Raw genomic sequence first — 21,327 nt, 5'->3', positions numbered from 1 at the left:
CATGGTGTCCCATGTTCAGATCTGCTGTTATAACTGTAGTATAGTGATAGTAGAAATCACCACCACCATCCTACTAGCAGCAGCAGCAGCTTAATACTTGGCAGGCGCTATGTTCAGAACTTTAAATGTATTACCAGTTTAATCCTTCGAACAAACCTGTTGTATTCCTGTTTTACTGATGAGGGACCTGAGGTCCAGGGGTTTAAGTAACTGAACTTGCCCACCACACAGCTAGTAAATGGCAAAGTTAGAATCCCAATCTAGACTCCATATGAATTTAATGGCATTTCTGTGCACTGATTTTGTCGAGAATTTCTTCTTTTTAAAGCATTTTCATCACATGAGGATCTAGTGTAATAGCAGTGATCAGGCTAAAAAAAAATCAAGGAACAGTAAAAGAATGACAACAGGCCAGGGCTGGTGCTGATGATTTGAATACAGGATGATAATAACTTTAGTCTCTGTGTGCAGCTCTGTGTTCTAGAAACAGGAGAAAAAGATCTTGAGGGAATGGGATAATTAAAGATCACTGGATAGAAGATGAGAGCAAAACAATTGTTTTAGGCTTGGGTCTAATTTATCTGTATAATGTTGCTTTCTCTTCAATAGACATAACTATTTTTGACTTACACAAAACAGCCCTGGGTAGCCTAGCATTGCAACGAGTTCCTTCACCTTATTTTCATGACTTAAAGCAGACAACTGCAATTTTTTTTAAGTTGAAGTATAGTTGATTTACAGTGTTCTGTTAGTTTCTGGTGTATAGCAAAGTGATTCAGATATATATATATATATATATATATATATATATATATATAAAATACACATATATAGAATATATAGAATATACATATATAGAATATATATATAGAATATATATACATGTTCTTCTTCAGATTCTTTTCCATTATATGTTGTTACAAGATATTGAATGTAGTTCCCTGTGCTGTACAGTGGGTCCTTGCTGTTCATCTGTTTTATATGTAGTGGTGTGTAGCTGTTCATCCCAAACTCCTGATTTATCCCTCCCTCCCCCACCTTTCCCCTTTGATAACCATAAGTTTGTTTTCTATGTCTGTGAGTTTATTTCTGTTTTGTAAATAAGTTCATTTGTATCTTTTTTTAGATTCCATACATAAGTGATATTATATTTGTCTTTGTCTGACTTACTTCACTTAGTATGATAATCTCTAGGTCCATCCATGTTGCTGCAAATGGCATTATTTCATTCCTTTTTATGGCTGAGTGATGTTCCATTGTATATTTGTACAACATCATCTTTATATCTTCATCCGTTGATGGACATTTAGGTTGCTTTGCAATTTACTATCACATCAAAATAATTTAAGATCAGAGTTAAATTTAATTCCTGTGTGTGTGTGTGTGTGTGTGTGTGTGAGTGTGTGAGGGGCGGTGCTGGATGCTATCTGTCTTGTCTTGTTAAGGAACAGCTAGTAGAATTTCCTGGGCAGAAGAACTATAGTAAGTTTACACTGTTTATTCATTAAACAAGAAAAATGATAAAGCATTTGATTGTATTTTCTCTGTTTGAGCCTCTTCACTGAACTATTCAGTTTTTACTAGGGAACTAGACTGCAGAGAATATGAGAATATATTTTGCAAGATGTAATGCATATCACTGATAAATTTTTAAAATAAATAATTGTATGCTGATCTTATGTTAATCTTATTCACTGCATCAAATAGATAAGTAAGGCTTTGTAAGTAGCTCTTCTAAGAATGAGGTGCTCTTTAATCAGGTACAAAGTATGAATGAACATGTTTAATATTGATACCATATTATGTAGATAGAATGACTTTTAGGAATCAAATGTCCTTTTTTCCCCCTAAGCTAGGTATCTAGGATTTTTTTTTTTTTTACTGACACTAAACACTAATAACTAACTAAAGATCAAATTTGATATTTTTTTCTTCATTACAATTATTTGAAATATCTGCTGTTTATTTCTTTCATTCATTTATTCCTCCACCAGACTTTGGGAAAGCCCTGTGCCAGGCATTGTGTGTGGTCCCAAGGATGGAGAGAAAGATACAGGGATATGTCTCTGACATAGACAAGAGCACATACAGCTGTGGTACCCAGTGGCTGATGAGCCCGGCTGGGAGGAGTCGGGGAAGAGCCTCTGGATTGATGGAGGGGCACTGAAAGAAGCGTTCTGTGGGATGCAGGACTGAGCATGGGGGTTGAACAGAAACTTGGTTGTATTCTTGTCGGTAACCGGGGGAGACCTATCCAGTGAGGGAAGCTACTACAGATAGCTACAAATGAGACACATGGCTGGAGAAAAGAAAATGGTGGTGAATATAAGGAAGGTATGAATTCCAGGTCCAAGGGGCAGGATCATGTGGTTCATTTGATGTGGGAAATATGATGAATCCAGGTTGCAGCCCATTGAGTTTCAGGTGCTCTATGGGTCATCAAGTGCAAAGGACCAATAGGTGATTGATATATGGGCCTACAAATGAGGTCTGAGGTTCAACAGAGGGGAATGGGCTGATAGTTGAAGGTATGAGTGTGTTGGAGTCTGTAAGGCAGTGTGAATAGAATGAGGAATGGGTGAAAACAGTCCTAGGAACCAACATCACTGAAGGGATAGAGGATGGATAATCAGATTCTAGGAAGATGCCCAGAAAAGACTGATGATATTACAGACATAAGGGAAGAAGAAATGTTAAGAAGAAATTAGAAGTGGTAAATACCACAGAGGAGTCAAGTTCAGAAAAGAATGGAAACATTTGGCAACAAGGTTTACTTAAAATGAAATGTTTCTTGGAAGTGGAGGCGAAGTTCTAAATAATTTTTCAAAAGTGATGTAGCAAAAAATGGTGTTTTAAAAGGCACCAGTTCACAACTACAGCTCTGGAATTCGTTACTGCAAAGCACAAGGAAAGTAAGATTAAGCCAAAGACATGGTGATTTTAATGTCTCAGTTTGGGTCTAAAAAATGTGTTTTTTCTTTCTTCCTCTATATATGCCAAAATAAACCATCAAGCTAGGACTAATTTATTAACTGTTCAGTGTTAGCTTTTTTGACATTTGACTTGTATCAGCCATGTTTGAAAAATATGAAAATATTGAAAGATTATTATAATAGGAAGATCAAATCTAACCTTGATTTGAGAAGGACTCCAGTTGCTAGAATGTGGAAGCAGATCTGTTACCATGGTTACCTATCTGTTCTTCTGGCTAGTTTCCTTTCAGGTAAAACACTTAGGGTGAGATAGCTTTGTACCCTAACAGCTCTGTTACCACAAGCAAATCATAACACGGCTGCAACTCAGTTTTCCTGTCTCTGAAATCAAAAGTAGGTGTTCTTTAGAAATCTGCTTTTCAAACTGTAGACTTCGACACATTAACGGGCGATGAGATGGAAAGTAACAGAATACTCTCCACACGGTGTGGAAAGCCTCGTTTTGCCAAGCTCACATTTCAGCTGTGTGTGTGTGAGGGACAGAGAGAGAGATGTTACTAGATCATAGTATAAAATGATTTTTCTTACTGTGGATTATGGTTAAAAAATATTTGAGAAACACTGCTTTCAACTAGATCCCCTTCCTATTCTAAAATTCTTTCATTTCAGTTAATCGTCAGGCTGTTCTTTTGGTGGTGTAAATGTTTCCTAACAATACTGTGGAGTGGCAGGTATGAAAACTGTTAAGGAATGACAGCTAATAACAAAAGAGAAAAACATTAAAAGGTAAATAAGGCCAACATCTGTGTTGTATTTGACCACAAGACTGAACAAGCCTTTAAAATTTATTAGTATTCCAACTCACAAGACATTACTGTAATTTATGAAGAAAAGTTAGAGTAGGCTATATATTCACAAACAATGGAGTAATTCTTTTGATGGTGGTATAAATAAGCAACCATATCAAGGAGAAATAATCCTTTTTCAGAAGTCACAATACCATGGCACATCAATTCTAGAATTGCCCATTAAATAATTGCAGTGAGTCTCCTTCGCCTGCCCACATGAAAAGATTCATTGATGTGGTTATGAGACAAGTCAGCGTATTTTTATTGGCCTCAACTAGAAGGAGGACACACCTGAGTCAGGTGTTTTGTTTTAGAAACAGCTGTTTGAACTTCCCCTACTGGTTAATTCTGCTCTAGGCTGTATGTATTCGGGCATTTGTTTTTTCCAGCACACTTATTGATACTTGGAATTCTTGGAAGTGAGCAATTTCCTATAAAACCAAGATTCAATGAGAGTTTTTCTTTACTTATTTTGTAAACAGTTTTTTAATTCTTCTACAACCTATGAAATTTCATAGATTTTAGGTGGTGTCAAGCAGGGAAGATTTAACAAGGCTTAATCATTGTACAGGAAATTTTAGGGAAGTGTTCTTATTTGTCCCTCCCTGCACAGCTCTTGGACACTCAGTTGGCCTATGTGTTTTTATTTCCTGTCTGCCCTCTTACAAACCCTGGGGTATTTGCTTTGCCCCTTTGCCAATCTAACCCCAGATTTTTGGCAATAATGTGTTTTCTCTCTCCTTTACGTTGCCGGTCAGCTGGCAGAGAAGGCCTAGGTGGGAGGGGAATTGAGACCAGCAGTACCATCCTGCCATATTTTCCCAAAACCTCCTCTTGTCGATCTCTGGGACTCCTGTGAGATAAACCATGTTGGTGCTGGAGCTGAGGGTGTGCTGGTGGGGTGGGCGGAGCTAGTGGGACGGGTGGTGCAGGGATGGTGTTGACTCCGCCTCCCTGGCCACAGTTGATTGGCCCATGGCTGGCACCCAGTGAGTCTCTGCCCCCTCCACCATCCCAGGCCCCTCCTTTCTCCCAGGTGTATAAACACATATGATTGTGACAAATGAAGAGATGGAGAGTTTTTGTGTTTTTTTTATTCTATGGGAGAACAACATATTTGCCATCTAGCCACCTGATTTATTAGATGAGCAAACTGAGGCTTAGTGAGATAGAGACACCAAAGTAACTAAGAGAACAAGGATAGGGCTTGACCTCTGGGTCTAGGGCTCTTCTTCCACCATTTGTCGCTGCCTCCCAAAGCCCATGAGAAGATGGGGCTCAAGGTTGATGGACTTTAGATACTTGGAGGGTAGGGGGTAAAACACAGGCAAGTCTTGAGCTTTGAAGTGAAGACAATAGAGAAAATGTACAAGGTTTATATTGGACAGTATTAGAAAGCAAGACTTATTTTCTCTGGGTTTTTCTCCACTCTAAGACTCAAAGACAGGTGATACACAAAGTACACCCCAGCTAGATGGGTGGGCGACATGAAGGCATAATTTCTCTAGTTACAGTTTCTCTAATTAAATGATCCACATAGATTCCAGAGGTTTGCTGTGATAATAAAAGAGTATATCAGAAATTATTGTTCTTTGGAAAAATTTAAAGGCCGTAAAGGTGAAAGTTGGTATTGCTATTAAAATGCCAATAAAAACTTGAAAAACTCACATATCCTTGAATACTTTCTCTACAGAATATTTTTCCTTTTTCACTAATTATGCAGGATATTCACCATGAACAGTGTTGCTTCCTGGGTTGGATGCATTAGGAATATAGTGACACCATTAAAACCTTGGAAACATCTCTATATCCCCCACCTTCAATACCAACAGATGTCATTAGGATGTGTGTTGTGTGGGACAGACTGTCTATCACTAGTGTTGAAGGCTTGAAGCGTCGGGTAGAAGCCACTGCGCTCCCCTGTGTGTGTTACTGGCTGTTTGATGACTGGATAGTGTCACATGAATGTCAAGATCAGCTTCCTGAACTGGCATGGTGCCAGCTGGTCAGAGTGGCCATCACTTCCATTTTGAGTATACTCAAAATTGGCGGGCAATCTGAATAAATACAAAATAATGGTAGTTATCACCTGGAGTGAAATTGGTATTTTCTATCCTTCTGAAATTAATCTATATTATATCTATTTTCTGACATTTGTGGCAGTGCTTTTAGACACTCTTCATGGATTGAGGTGGAACATAAAAAAAATGTCTTCCTGATCCACTGAATTTCTTGCTCCTGAAACAGACGTGTGAAGCTGAATTTCCTCTACTCTGTGTGTCTGAGTAACCCTAGATTTTATATATTTTGCAATATTATAAGCAGCAATTTTTTTCTTCATTATGCAAAATACCAACAACCTTAGAGGTACTTTTTAAACAAAATGAGTCACTGAAGTTCAAATACAGAATAAACCACGCACTCTAAAAGCAGCTGGAACCCAAGCCTTTTGTTCTTTCCCGATGCTAACTCCCTCTCAGCATGACACTGTATTTCCTGTACCCTGAAGTATGTATGTTCTTGACCTGTAAAATTCTTCTTTTAGGATCCACCTACTTCAGTTTCCCTTGGACTACGAATGGAAGAAATGATTTTCAACTTGGCAGACACACATCTATTTTTTAACGACTTGGAGGTAAGTTCTGATTATTTTATATACTCTTCATGTTGCATGTTTGGAAATAGGTGATTGGTCCTAAAATAACGATGGGATATTATTTTTTGAATATATAATTGGAATAAGGAGATAAAGTAATTATTGATTATATGGTCGTACTTTGGCTGCTGTATTTCAAAGTTCGATTCCACATGATTATTGATAGGGATTAAAAGTTGATGTCAAGAATGTTTTATATTAAACTGTGTTGATTATCAGAAGCTACAGATTTCTCAGTTACATAATCACTGTTGAGATGGGTTACCTTTAGAATCCAACAGAATTTGTGATCCTGTCATATGCTGTCCATGTCAGACTCTTACCGTATTGGGTCAGATTCTTTTCTGTCTGGCTGGCCCAATTGGTCGTATAACATTTTAGTCAGGCCTCTGCTCTTTGGGTTGCCAGAATTCCTTATGTCAAACTGCTGATGATTTTATTTGTCCTTTATAATCTGGGGGGAAACTTTTGTAAGATGATACAGTGTGTTACGGGCAATGACAAACATGCTGATCTTGGTTAGAAGCTTTTTTTTTTTTTTTAATTAATTTATTTTTGGCTGTGTTGGGTCTTCGTTGCTGGGCGCGGTCTTTCTCTAGCTGCGGTGAGCCGGGGTGGGGGGGGGCTACTCTCCGTTGCGGTGCGCAGGCTTCTCATTGCAGTGGCTTCTCTTGTTGCGGAGCACGGGCTCTAGGCGCGCGGGCTTCAGTAGTTGTGGCACGTGGGCTCTGTAGTTGTGGCTCACGGGCTCTAGAGCGCAGGCTCAGTAGTTGTGGTGCACGGGCTTAGTTGCTCCGCAGCATGTGGGATCTTCCCGGACCAGGGCTCGAACCCGTGTCCCCTGCATTGGCAGGCGGATTCTTAACCACTGCGCCACCAAGGAAGCCCCAGAAGCATTTTTAAGAATAAAGAATATTGGTTTTCATAGCTCCATTATGAGAAAATATGCCTGTAACTACATTTCACTCCCTTCATAATAGAGATAGTTGTTTATTTAAATCCTGCTATTAAGCAAGCTTGTGGTAGGGCTGCCAACAGGCATTAATCATCAAGTTGTTGTTTTCCTAGATTTTATAAATGTATGTTATTTCAGACAGCAGAAGAATCTGAAAGATTCAAATAGAACTTTTACTGATCAAAGTTAATTGGCAGCAATTGGCCTTTAAATATTTCCTTATGTTTCCCCTTTTCAAAATCAAGCAAAATGCACCTTATTTCATAGATGAGCCAAAATCATTTGAAAAATGCCAGTGTGTGACAGAACTTAAATGCGGTTTGTTCAACATCTGTCCTGTATTTTGATTTCTTTTCATCTGCAATGAAACTACTCACAGACGAATTGGCAACTTCCAGTGCAATGAAATTATTTAAATGTGCTTCATTTTTCCCCCATTCCTTAGTGAAATATTTATTTTTACACTTAGGGTGAAATACAGAATTTTTTTTTTTTTTTTTTTTTTGCATTTTAAAGTGTTTGCTTTCCTTAAGGAAATTACATGTAAGGCATTACTATTTTTTAAGGTGGAAATATTCCAAGTGAGTGACAAGTTCAGAATTGCCTTTCTAAAAGCTTAATAATCATACTTCTTTTCAAAAGCTGTTTCTGCCTTATGGTTGTGATTCCCTTCATAAGAGAACAGCACCAGAAAATTCCATATTTTACTAATATGTTAGAATTCCTTTCCTAAGTTTCGGTTGTTTCCAACGACACAGACCAGGCTGATAGTGTCTTGGGTTCAAACCTGTTACTCTTACTGATGTTAATAGGTGTTAATAGCATCCATCAAGAAGAAATTAGCAGTAATTTTCTATTGTTTTTAAACTCTACCCTCTTAAAAATGACAAAGCTTGACTGTACAGTGCCAAAACTATGTGGTAAAAAGTGAGAAGTTAGGCAAAGTAGTTAACTTGGTATAATATAGACAGAAAAGCTTCCTAACTCAGTTTGGATATAATATAGCCAGATTTTTATTTGTTTCCTAACATTATTCACACTGAACTATATAGAGAAGGTCTGAAATAAAAGTAAATATTAAAAGTTCTAGTTTAGGTTTGTAGTGGATGTAGTTTTTTCATAAGCCCAAATTAAAAAAAAAAAAGAAGAACTAGGGATCCACACAGATATTGAAATATCAGATTTTCCTCTTGGCATGAGGACTCTTTCTTATAAGTAAAGTAGAAAAGAGAATGAAGGAATAATTCAACCGAATGTAAAAATCAATAGTGAAAAATTATTTAAGCTTGTAACCTTCCCAAAATTGATTTTATTTTACTTGCAAATAATATAAAGCAAAAGTATAAATGAAAGATTCACTTAGTCTCTGGCTTCGGAAATTATTTACTTGCTTTAGATTTGTGGAATATTTAAAAAATACATTGGTTTTTATACTTATTTCAATCCTTCATTTTATATTTTTGTAATTCAGCAAACCTGAGACTGGTCATTGCAAATATTAGTTTCTTTCAAAATAGAGTAAAATTATTTCCTGGCAAAAATAAATGTATTAGCTTAATACCCTTTAGAAAACCAAAATTGTCTCATCAGGCAAAAATGATGTGGTAATGCTTGGTTTCACATGCCAATTAGCAATGTACTGTGGTAAAGGACATGAATATTTTAATATATTTTAATTACATGTTTTTAGCTTTTGAAGATCTAGAGTACAGGTAATTTCAAGGAGATTAACAAGCTGTTGGTCAGCTTGAAGTGTGATTTCTGAACTCGCATTGTTGACTTAAGCCTCATTTTCTTTTAAAATCTTAACTTTTTGCCAGCTACTCTGTCTAATTTGGTTAGTTCAAGCTGTGGCTTAAAAGAGATTCTCAATAATGAAATACACTACGTGAGGAGATTCCAGTAACAGTTCTTGTGTTATCAAAGTATTTGCTTAAAATGGTTATTAGGGTATTTTTTAGGAAATTTTCGATATGGTTTTAAAGTAATTTAGAAGTATCGTCACTATTTTAAGACATAAAAAAGTTTTCAGTTTTAAAAGTCTTATTTGTCAGCTCAGTTAGTGAGAGTTTTTAATAAAAGCAATCACAATTTAATTCTGTTGACACTTCAGGAAAAAATAAATAAAAAGGAGAAAGCTGGTTTTTCGAACCATTAAAAATGTCTGACATGTGAAGGACCATGAGTGACAGGGAGACACAATTATCAGAGGAAATAATATTTCCCCCCCACCCAGAGAAGGGTTTAGACTTGAGTTCCATGCACTCCTGGCTTTCCTATTTCCAAGTCTGACTAACACCCTGCGTATCATTTTACCAAGAGGTCTCCGTGTGCAATCCGACGATGCTTATTATGGAAGTCATTTTTTATGAATGACAGTATGAAATTGGAGGGTTTTTTCCAGCTTCTTTAGTAAAGTCTGTCTCTTTCTGACTGAATGGAGAAAGAGCTCTTTCTGTTGGATTTTTATTGAAAGGTGATCGACCTTCTGAATATGATAACATTTCAGTTTAACTTGCCTTTTGTCGATTCTTCTGCTGGATTTTTCCACAATTAAAGGACGATATTTCATCAAGATTAATATGAGTCTAAAGAAAAATAAGGCACAAGCTGATGTCGAATGTTCTCTTTCTGTCTGGTGTTAAGTAATATCATCTCACTGGCGTTATGGTTGCCATCCTAACTGATGTTATCAACATGGTAACCTCCAAGAGTCTCTGCTCTCAGGCCACAGGGGTCAGGGTTGGGAAGTAGCAGGGACCCCGCCTCTTGTCTTCTGGGTTGTACACACCACGTTCGCCTAGTCAAGTGTGAAGCTGTGCTACAGCTTTCTCCTTCACGCTCCCAGTATGTTGGTTAGTTGGGACAGACCAGAGGATTCTTTGGTGTCAAGCTTTACAATGTGAATACCCCAGCCCTTTCTTGGGCCTTTGATATGTAGACTCCTGTCCCAGGTTTGATTTTCAATCACCTACTCTTGTAGCTCCTTGTTTTCACATTTTCTCTTTAGAAAAGGCCTGGGACCAAAGGTTCTGGTCTCAGTAGAGCTGGGTTTGATGAGTCAAAGGCCAAGGAAAGGCACCATGGACAGTCTCCAAGTAATGCCATAATTTAAAGCAAGTAAGCTATAATGAGCTTTCTTATAAAGCAAAGAAATTAGTTTGCCCCTTGGTTTCATTCAGTCTTTAAATTTGCAATAATATGTTATAAGTCTAAAACTTAGGTTATCGTCTGTTAATCATTTTAATATATCTTGTTTATAAATTGATTTTCAGCTAGGAAAAAATCTTCCTTCAGAATGTCAGTCATGCCAATGCTAAGTAGCTTTGATCTCAAGCGAAGCGTTCTGTAGTGACCTAATGCTTGTGCTTCCCAAAGTGGAAAAGTTGTAACCTAATCGAGAAGTTGACTTTTTGAGTGGAAACGTATAATTCACCTAGAAAGTGCTTTGTTGCTAAACAAGAATGAACTCTGATGCCCAGGGTCAAGCTTCTTTGTAGACGCGGGATGCTCTGGTTCCATAGGTGCTTGTAAAGAAGACACTTCTGGAAGAGCTTGAGCTGTTTTCTTCTTTCAGTGCATGTCACAGCCAAGAAACAACTCTATGAAAGTGTGTGGGCCTAAACATAAATGTACCCGTAGGCGTGTGTATGCCACTTGTCATTTTCAGCTCTGGACGTAGGCTTTTGTATATGTATTTAATTTTCTTCTGATAAATTTAGCAAACATAAAGGATTCCATTTTTTTTTTAATCCTAGTAACATCCTTCATAACACCTAGAATATTGCCCTATACATGTTGACCATTAATGAGTATTTGTTAGATTAAATTCTTATCTGTTGTCTCAGATAGAAGATCAATTTCTGTGTCCTTTCCCATGGAAGACAATGGACTTGACCTTGCCTTTCTGTTTTAAGATGGGTTGCTTGACCTCATCTATTTTCTTAGTAAGAGTAACACCAAAGCCCTCAGTTTAGGAGGCAAAATAAGTTTGCAAGCAGCTAATGATTATTAGACAAAATACATATGTATTGAATTTAACTACATTGTAACTGGTGATCAAAATGAAGCAATACCCATACTTTATCCATTATTGTTACTCATGAATAAGTATATGTGTTCTTCCTGTCTCATCATTTCTCACAAGATTCTATCATCTTTATTTTATCTGAAGCAAAAAAATAGAAACATAAACCTGTATTCCAAGACTTCCTTGTCGGATGTTTACCAGAAAGTTAGGAGTCAAAATATGTGGCTGTTTAACATAATAAAAGATATTTTCCTTTTACCAACAGCCAACGTTGTACTTAGCAATAAAATAATAGAGGCAAATTGTCATAAAGATGGAAACAAAATAAGAATGTCCTGTGTCACTACTATTAGTCTGCATTGTTCTAGGAATTTGGAGCAGCGCAGTAAGATATGAAAGAAATGAAATGAAAGATTAAAATTATTGTTTTTTTGCATAATATTTGATATACATAGAAAACTGAAGAGAATCTCCAGGAATTGTTTTAGAATTTACAGTGGGCTTCAGAAAAGTAAAAGACTGTAGAATTAAATTAAAAAATCAATAGCCTTCTTCTAGCCACCCATGTAGAAAATTTAATTAAATTATAATTTTTAAGTAACTGCAGTAACTATAACACAAAAAAAAAGATTAAAGGGAAAGATAAGGAGTAACCTATATAAGAAGTGTTTATAGGAAATATATGAATAAAACTTTGACATCCTACTGAAGGATCTAAAGGAAGATTTGAATAAATGAGATTTCTTCCATTCCTTTTCTTTTCTGTAATATGACAAAATTGTTGTAAGGTCCATTTGAAGGATAAATAGGCAAAAATACCTAGAAGTTTTGGACAGAAAGTAGTAATAGTGAGCACCCAGCTCAACCAAATATTAAATGTTTTATAATTCGACAATAATATGAAGATTTATGTTGGCACGGCTTTGACATTGGACTACAGGGAGAAGAGAGAGCTCAGACACAGACCCAACTTGTAGAAAAATTTTGTATATGTGTTAAATGAAACCAGACAAACGAACCAGTGAAGGAGTGGATTATTCAATTTATATACAGAAATAGGTAAATTACAGAGTTAAAATGTGAAAGAGTAAAAATCAAGGAGAAAATATAGGTAGATCAAAAGGAGATCTCACATTGCCTACAGGAAATAAACGTTTGGATAGCCATTTGGCAGTAAGCAGAGCCTAAAAAGATTGATACCATTTGTGCTAATTGCACATCTAGGAATTTTTACTTGTCAAAGACAAAGGCAACTATTTATAAATATTTCCAAATTATGGAATTCTGATCGTGTTTCATTTCTTGTCCCAGGAGCTGGTTACATGACTGTGTTCCATTTGTGAAAATTCATTGAGCTATAATATATACCTTTTTGAGGACTATACACACAGACATAGTTTGCTCTCGATTCTGTTAAAAAATTATATACCCTATGTAAAATATAGGCACTACTGTTTCTCTAGCACAGTGCTGGGCCCATAGAAGGCACCCAGTAAGTACATGTTAAATAATAAATAAATGGAGGAACGAAAAACAGATGGAAAGAGGTACTCTAGAATTTTAATGTTATTTCTATCTGAGATCCCAGGTTTTATTTTCTTATTTGTACTTGTCTGTGTATTCCAAATTCTTTATAACATATATACTAATTTCTTTTGTAGTCAGGGAAGAAAACAAACACTGTTTTTTGAAAGCCATAGATAATATTAAAAGACAAAGCTATTTCTAACCAATAAAATAATCAATATTATTGCAACTCATTAAGAAAAACCTAAAGAAATTAACAAAGGACATGAACAGATAATTCATAAGAGAAAAGCATTCAAATTTTCAACACATAGAAAAGAAAATGTTGGATTTCACCTCTAGTAATCAGAAATGTTAGAGAGTAAGTGTTCAGCCTCTTGCCCATCAAATTGGCAAAGCTTTAAAATCAGTAATATGGTCTACAGTGCAGTAGGAGGAACACTTGTGTACATTACTGATAAGGATAGAAATTGGTACACGTTTTGAGAAAAGTAGCTTGATAATATGTATTCAGAACCTTAATGTATGGATCCTTTTACTCAGTAATTTCACTTTTAACTTCTAAGAAAACAGTTATAGGCAGAGAATTGATACAATATTAATGAACATTTATCGAACACTTGTCCTAAGTGCTTTACATACGTTATTCCACTTAATAGCCTGATATTTCTATGATAAGAGCACTGTTATTATCTCCATTTTATAGAATAGCCAAGAGAAGCTTAGAGTTGGTAAAACAAAACTTGTCTAAGGCCACACAGCTGAGTGGCTTAGACAAGTGACTCAGGGCCAGTGCTGTCTAGAAGTCCACTCAACCCCATATATCTCCCACATGGTGTTTTTTACCACTAAAATATAGAACTATTTTAAATATCCTAAAATAGATGAATAGTGATAAATGATACATCCTCATTGAAAATTGTTTTCAGACTGCTTATTAAATATAGGGAAAATATTCGTGGTCCATTTCAAGTTTTAAAAACAGACTGTTCAGTACAGTGTAGCCTTAATGTTAAAATTTATGGTGTATTATCTGAAAAGGCTACATACTATGAGACCAACTATTTGACATTCTGGGAAAGGCACAACTGTGGATCAGCTGGCTGCCAGGGGTTGGGGATGAGAGGGATGAATTAGTTGGAGCACCAAAGATTTTTAGGGCAGTGGAACTATTCTATGTGATACTACAATGGTGGCTACATGTCATGAGACATTTGCGCAAACCCATAGAATGTACTACACCAAGAGTGAACCCTAACGTCAACTATGGACTTTGGGTGGTGATGGTGTGTCAATATACGTTTATTGGTTGTAAGAAATGTACCGCTCTAATGTGAGATGTCAATACGAGGGGAGGTTATGCGTGTGTAGGAGCAGGGGGTATATGAATAATCTCTGTATTTTCTGGTCAGTTTTGCTATAAACCTAATACTTCTCTAAAAAATAAGGTTTATTAATTTTTTTAAAAAGTGTGGCATATTAAGAAACTGGAGGAAAATACAGTTTTAAAAGCTACCATTATGTAACTTTAAAAATAAGCAGTCTAGGGCTTCCCTGGTGGCGCAGTGGTTGAGAGTCCGCCTGCCGATGCAGGGGATACAGGTTCGTGCCCCGGTCCGGGAAGATCCCACATGCCGTGGAGCGGCTGGGCCCGTGAGCCATGGCCGCTGAGCCTGCGCGTCTGGAGCCTGTGCTCCGCAGTGGGAGAGGCCACAACAGTGAGAGGCCCGCGTACCGCAAAAAAAAAAAAAAAAAAAAAAAAAAAAAAAAAAATAAGCAGTCTACAGAATAAATTGTACTGTATAATTCTGATTTTAGCATTTATGACATATTAAAAATAACTGGAGGTGAATACACTATAATGTTGCTAGTCTGGATGATGGGGTTATAAATGCTGTGTCTCTGTTGTGCTTCAAAACTGAGACGCTTATAGCATTGCGTAAACTCTTTATACCTTCTGCCCTTCATTCAATAGTCAATATATATTTATTAACTTTCTCTCTTTTTTTTTTTTTTTTTTTTTTTTTTTGCGGTACGTGGGCCTCTCCCGTTGCGGAGCACGGGCTCCGGACGCGCAGGCTCAGCGGCCATGGCTCATGGGCCCAGCCGCTCCGCGACATGTGGGATCTTCCCAGACCGGGGCATGAACCCGTGTCCCCTGCATCGGCAGGCGGACTCTCAACCACTGCGCCACCAGGGAAGCCCTATATTTATTAACTATTAAGTGCCAGGCACAATTCTGGATGCTGAGGATGCAGCGATAATTGAGTGAAGGTTACCCTCTTCGTGGAGGGGAAGTAGGAAATAAACACTATGTAAATAAAATAATTTCAGGTAGAGATAAGTGCTAGGAAGAAAATCAGAGTGTAATTTAAGGGATTAGGGCTCTTTAGCTGAGATGGGGCATCTTTAGCTGAGAGTGGGACATCTTTAGCTGAAATATTCAGGAACAGGTGTCTCTGAAAAGAGGACATTTGTGAAGAAACCAGGAAGTTGGGAGGAAGCAGCTGGAACAGCAGGAAGTCATTCTGGAAGGGGAATGGCCTGTGCAAAGGCCCTGAGGTAGGAATGCAGTTTGCTCCTTCAAGAAATAAACAAGAGCTTCGTTTGGTTGGGGCAGAGTGAATGGGGGAAAAGTGACAGCGTCCAGATCATGAAGGGCCTTGTAGACTGTGGTAAAGAAGTTGGAAATTTTTCTAGTTGCAATGGGAAGCCATTGGCGAGTTTTACGCATGAATATGATAGACTAGTGTTTACTATAGACTGGTTATCATATGAGGAACTGGACTCAATGAGACCAGTTAGGAGACGGTTGCTTTGGGCTGAGGATGTAGCAGTTCTGGACGTGGTGTGAAGTTGCAGGATTTACAGTATAATTTGGTGGAAGCACCGGCAGAATCTGCTAATGGGTCAGATGTGGGAGGAGAAGGAAAGCAGAATCAAGGATGGCCACTAGGTTTTGACCTGAGCAACTGGATGGGTGGTCACGTTATCTGAGATGACAAAGAGCGCTTTGGGGTGGCGAGGTTGGGGGAAGAGCTGTCCTCAAATATTTTTCATGGAGCATATTAAGTTTGAAATATCTATTCAACCTTCAGGTCAAGAGATTATGTACATTTAGGTTTGGAACTCAGAGGAGAGAGGCAAATGTGAAGATACAGTTTTGGGAATCATATAGGCATGAGATAAAACATCTCATAGGGGAAAGAGGAAATTGAGAAGCGGGCATAAGACTGGGCATCAAACACTTAGAAACAGGACGAAGAAAGAAGAACCTGCAAGGGAGAATGGTAAGGAGTAGACAGTGAAGTAGGTGGGAAAGTACAAGGCATCACAGAAATCTAGGGAATAGTGTTTCAGGAATGAGGGGGTTGCACTACTGTGTCGAGTAGCTGTTGGATTTGCCAAGAATGTTGGCTGGTAATGACCCTGGTAAGCGCCGTTTCAGTGAAGCGGAAGACTTAAGCCCAATGGGAGTGGGTTGAAAAGAGGATGAGGGTTGACACCGTGAAAACAGGAAAGATTGATTGAGAGTTTCCACAATGACAAAATGCAAAGAGATGGGTAGGATGTGGAGAGGGTCATAGGATCAAGGTGTGTGTGGGGGGGAGGGGTGGTGGGTTAGTGTTAAAATAGAAGATATTTAGACATGTTTGGGTGTCGGGGGAATGATCCAGTAGAGATGATACAAGGTGTGGCAAAGGGAGGGAGCAGCGGAAGGAGTGAAGTCCTTGGGTTGCAGGAGAGGATGGGATTCAGGACACCGGGTACAGGGTTGGGCTTCAGTAAGAAGGCAGGCAGACTCTGCAGGTGTACAGATGCAGGCAGGCAGCTGGGGTACCATAGTGGGAGAGGAGGCTGTTCTCACTGTAAAAATACCTCCCGTAATATCTTATGATTTTCTGTCTACCTCTTTCTACACCTGCACCCCACCCCCAGGCAGTCCCTTGAGAGCAGGCACCGTGACTCGTCCACTTGAAGTCTAAGTACTAACACCAGATTTGGTTACACGGAAGGCTCTCCTATGTCTTTTTAATTTTTTCCAAATTTTTGAAAGTAATAGTCTACAATGAACCCTACTCTTTTTACAATTTGCAAACATTAACTTTCTAAAAGTAAATGACTGATCACAAATCCTAAAAATAACTGAAATTGTCCAAGAGGTTAAACTTTGATATTATCCTTTTTTTTTTTTTTTTTTTTTTTTTGGGGTACGCGAGCCTCTCACTGTTGTGGCCTCTCCCGTCGCGCAGCACAGGCTGCAGACGCGCAGGCTCAGCGGCCATGGCTCACGGGCCCAGCCGCTCCGCGGCATGTGGGATCTTCCCGGACCGGGGCACGAACCCGCGTCCCCTGCATCGGCAGGCGGACTCTCAACCACTGCGCCACCAGGGAAGCCCCGATATTATCCTTTTTTAAGTCATATTTTCAAAGTCCTTAGTGGCAAAACACCATGGACGTGCAAGAGGTACAATATAAAATGATATTCAGTGTAGATCCAATTTAAGGTTTTTCTAAAAAGGTGCATACATCCAAAAGAAGATAAAAAGAGTTTCCACATTAAAAGTGTTACAAAAAATAAATAATTTCTACAGTAAAAAAGGGATTTACCTCTGGATAGTGGGAAAGCGCTACCATGAGCTAAACGATACGTTTTCTTTATATTTTTTCTTTTCTATAGTTAACATTTCTTATAATAAGAAAGTTGTTGAATAATCATGACCAACTATTCCGACTTAACTCAAAGCCCTATATTTATGTGGTGTGTTATCTTACAATTCTAGGGGTACTGGAGGTTAAAGTCACAAGTTCATTAATTCTTGAGGGACCCCTCTGTGCCTCAATTTCTCATCTGTAAAGTTGGATGGTGATAGTACCCACCTCCTAGGGTCAGGGTGAAGACTCAAGACGCGAATACCTGTTAAGTGCATAGAACTAGCTCCAGCCCACAGGAGGCACTAAGGAAGTCCAATCTGCTATTACTCTTTATCGAGTATCTTTGATGCAAAACACTGGAGAGTAGGGCCATGGAGCAAGAAGAGGGGGTGACTTAGGGAGTGGCTAGGAAATGAAGCACGTGAAATAATAAGTGGTTTGGCGCCAAAATTCCCGTGTAGAATTCCAACAGAAATCACACGAGAAAAACAACAGAAATTCTGCCGGTGTTCAGTTTGCAAATGCAGATGGTTCCAGGCAGTGTACTGTACTCCTTTTGTTCTTTCCTCATTCACATGCTCCTCCCACCCCCAGTTCCAAGAGCGGAGGTTTCCTTCGGGCAGTTAAATAGCTACTGTATCTGGCTTCCCTCACCCTGTGCTGTCCCTTCATGGAAAACGAGGATGCTGGCTTCATGGCCATGGATTGTGCTAGTAAGTTGTCCTTTCCTTGTCTTCTTCCTGCTTCGTGTCTGAAGGGTGGCTCCTGGATCTTGCTGGTGGTGTCTACAGCGTGGAGCAGAGCCTTGCTGTGTACAAAGCGATATAGGAGGGAGAAGGGCAGCAGGCTTTAGGGAAACTCTTCTCACATCAGTACAGAGCATTGACTTTGACTCTCCGTCAGCACTGGGAACTCAGTCTTCTTATCTCCAGTGTACGTGTGTGGACAGTTGAAGCGAAGCGATTTTTGCCCAAAGCCACTTGGTTAGGTGATGGTAAAGCTAAGGTGGGAACAGGGGTTTCTGATCCCAAATATCATTGCACAAACCTCTCTAGCCATGTCCCATGACCTGGCTATTTCTCTGCAACAACATAAAGGAAGTAGTGGCATGTTGGTGCTGTCACATACTATTGTCATACAGCAGACCCCAATAACGAACGTGTTTTCTCTAATGGATTATTTGTTAGCTTTGTTTCTCACTACATCTTACTCTACTGTTAGTGGTCACCAAGCAAGCTAAAATCTGTCTTGGAAAGGTTTGGAGGTAGATGGGTAGGTAGATAGGTTGTCAGATAGATAATGGACAGACAGACATGTGCTTGTAAATTCCTATTGTTGAGTAGACAAAAATATTTTAGTTGCCTGTATCTACACTGCACAGAAAAGGAGCTACAGTGCTATAAAGTTACTCATGCTTACTCCATTCTGGACACTATGCTAGGCATTGAGGAGAAGAGATGAAATATATTCACTGCCCTCAAAGAGCCACGATGGGGGGTGAAGATAGAAAAGCAAGAAAACAGAGGGCTTCCCTGGTGGCGCAGTGGTTGAGCGTCCGCCTGCCGATGCAGGGGACGCGGGTTCGTGCCCCGGTCCGGGAAGATCCCACATGCCGCGGAGCGGCTGGGCCCGTGAGCCATGGCCGCTGGGCCTGCGCGTCTGGAGCCTGTGCTCCGCAACGGAAGGGGCCGCAACGGTGAGAGGCCTGCGTACCGAAAAAAAAAAAAAAAAGAAAACAGAGCACAGTATATCTCCACAGTGACAGAGACACGTAAGAATCTTAATAGAGTCCAAAGGCAGGGTGGCTAACCCAGCCTGGGAGAGAGGTGGCAAGGCAGAGAGGACAGGAGATACGACTTCCCCATGACGTAACGTTTGGTGTGAGAGAGCATGGCAGTTGGGAACAGTTTGAGTAGATATAAAGCTCAGAGCACATGTAGAGCAGTTGTGAGATAAAGAAGACAGAAAGGGAGACCGAAGCCGGATCATGAGAGGCTTTGTACACTCTGCTAAGGAAGTTGAATGTCATGTTGAATGCCAAGGGTAATCACTAAGGAATGTTTAGCATTGCTATGGAGATGAATTGTATTGTGAAGTCAGAGGTGTCAGTAAGATAGGTTAGGAATCACCAGGGTTCGTTTGTAGGAACAGAATACGGGGGCAGATGGGAAAGCTCTTAAGAAAGTCGTCTAGAGAGCATGGGAGAAAAGATTTGATGTAATGGGCTGGGAAACAAGAATCTTACTTTCCGGCCTGAACAATAAGGTAGACATAGAAAACCCAGAACAACTAGCTGGCTTTGGAAGGAAGATGCTAGATTCGATTTTGAGATGCTGAATTTGAAGTGCGTGTTGGACATCAGGCGAACTACAGCAAGCCCCAGTGTATGCGGGTCTGAAGCTCAGAAGAGAGAATTGAGCTTGAAGTCAACACCCATAAAATTGGTTACGATTTCTCAGGAAGAATGTATTGAATGATAAACGTTATCTCAGAGCAGGGATCTCTTTGTGAGATTTTTGTTTGGAAACACAGAACCTAAATGTTTGTTGATTCCCTGTTCAGAAACTTAAATAACGTATGTAAAGCAAAAGTGGTCGTTCTAGCAAACTGATAATTGACCTGCCTGTGAAACTATCTTCCTCGTTTTACCATAGTCTCTTTTTTGATTATTTTTCTATTGAGGTATAATTGACTTACAATAATATGTAAGTGTCAGGTGTACAACATAGTGATTCACAGTTTTAAAGGTTATATTCCATTTATCGTTATTATAAAATATTGGCCTTATTCTGTGGATGAAGCCACTGGGAGGCAGCGTGGTCTGAGGAACGAGCGAACGCTTCTTTGGACGTGACGCAAGTTCAGGTCTCGCTTAAAACTAATGCTCGACCTTCACCCATCAACCCCGGCAAGCGTCAGAGGTGGCCCAGGGGTACAGTGCAGTTAGGAGAGAGGATTATCTGGAGCCCCAGCCAATGCCTGGTGCACGGCGCTGGGCCTCAGTATTCAGGGGTGCCTTTCCTTCTTGCCAAATAGAAATGCCACTTCAGCTTTCACGTAATTGGCCGATGGCTGTCAGTTTATTTTAAAATCCTGAGAAATTGACCTGTTGGTGTCACCTGTGACAGACTTTCTGTTTAGATTCTTCATCTTGACAGGTGCTCAGTAATCTTCAATCTGGGAGATTTTACTCGCTTACCTTCATAGGAAGTTTGCTTAGTAGAGAAAAAAATTCTTTTTAAAAAAAAAAAAATTGACGAGTGCAAGAGAAAGCCTGTAACTTCAACTTCCCCAAAATGTGCTTAAGTTGTGGTCCCTGGAGTCTTCTCCCGTTTCGGGGCAGTTACAATAGAGCCTCTATCTGGGCTCAGCCAGGCCAGTATGCTAACAGCATTTCTAAGTAAAAACTTTCTCAATCCTGGATTCTTCTTGCTGCTAACTGTGCGCGACTCCTTTGTGAGGCAGGTAGAGGGCCGGGGCAGGCGGAGAGGATGCAGTTTCTGATCAACAGTATTTGGTGATTTTGTTTGTCTCTTCGAAAATAATGGCCTAAGAAGTATCTTCTAGTATTGGTGTTTTGTCAAAAAGCTAAAGGGACCTCTTAGATCCAAGATACCATCCCTTTTAATTGGTGGGAATTGTTTGTTTTAAACACATACTAGTGCAGTCCCCCTGGACTTGCAGATAAGATGTTTCTACTAAGCGAAAAGTAAGTAGCTTGG

At 39.2% G+C, this 21,327-nt stretch overlaps 1 protein-coding gene across 11 annotated transcripts in view; it reads left to right on the top strand.

Annotated features, from left to right (window-relative positions):
- EYA1 (EYA transcriptional coactivator and phosphatase 1) overlaps window positions 1–21,327 on the top strand; it is a 330,392-nt gene that overhangs the window by 274,468 nt on the left and 34,597 nt on the right. For 9 of the 11 annotated variants that reach the window (XM_032609847.1, XM_032609854.1, XM_032609850.1 and 6 more), the window contains one exon: window positions 6,327–6,416. The exons of the other annotated variants lie outside the window; for them this stretch is intronic. In XM_032609847.1, coding sequence (XP_032465738.1) covers window positions 6,327–6,416 — 90 coding nt within the window. The remainder of the gene's footprint in view (window positions 1–6,326; window positions 6,417–21,327) is intronic. 11 annotated transcript variants of the gene reach the window in all.

Source organism: Phocoena sinus, chromosome 17, assembly GCF_008692025.1.
Source record: "Phocoena sinus isolate mPhoSin1 chromosome 17, mPhoSin1.pri, whole genome shotgun sequence".
Classification (NCBI taxonomy): domain Eukaryota; kingdom Metazoa; phylum Chordata; class Mammalia; order Artiodactyla; family Phocoenidae; genus Phocoena; species Phocoena sinus.
This window is presented reverse-complemented; position numbering and strand designations above follow the sequence as displayed.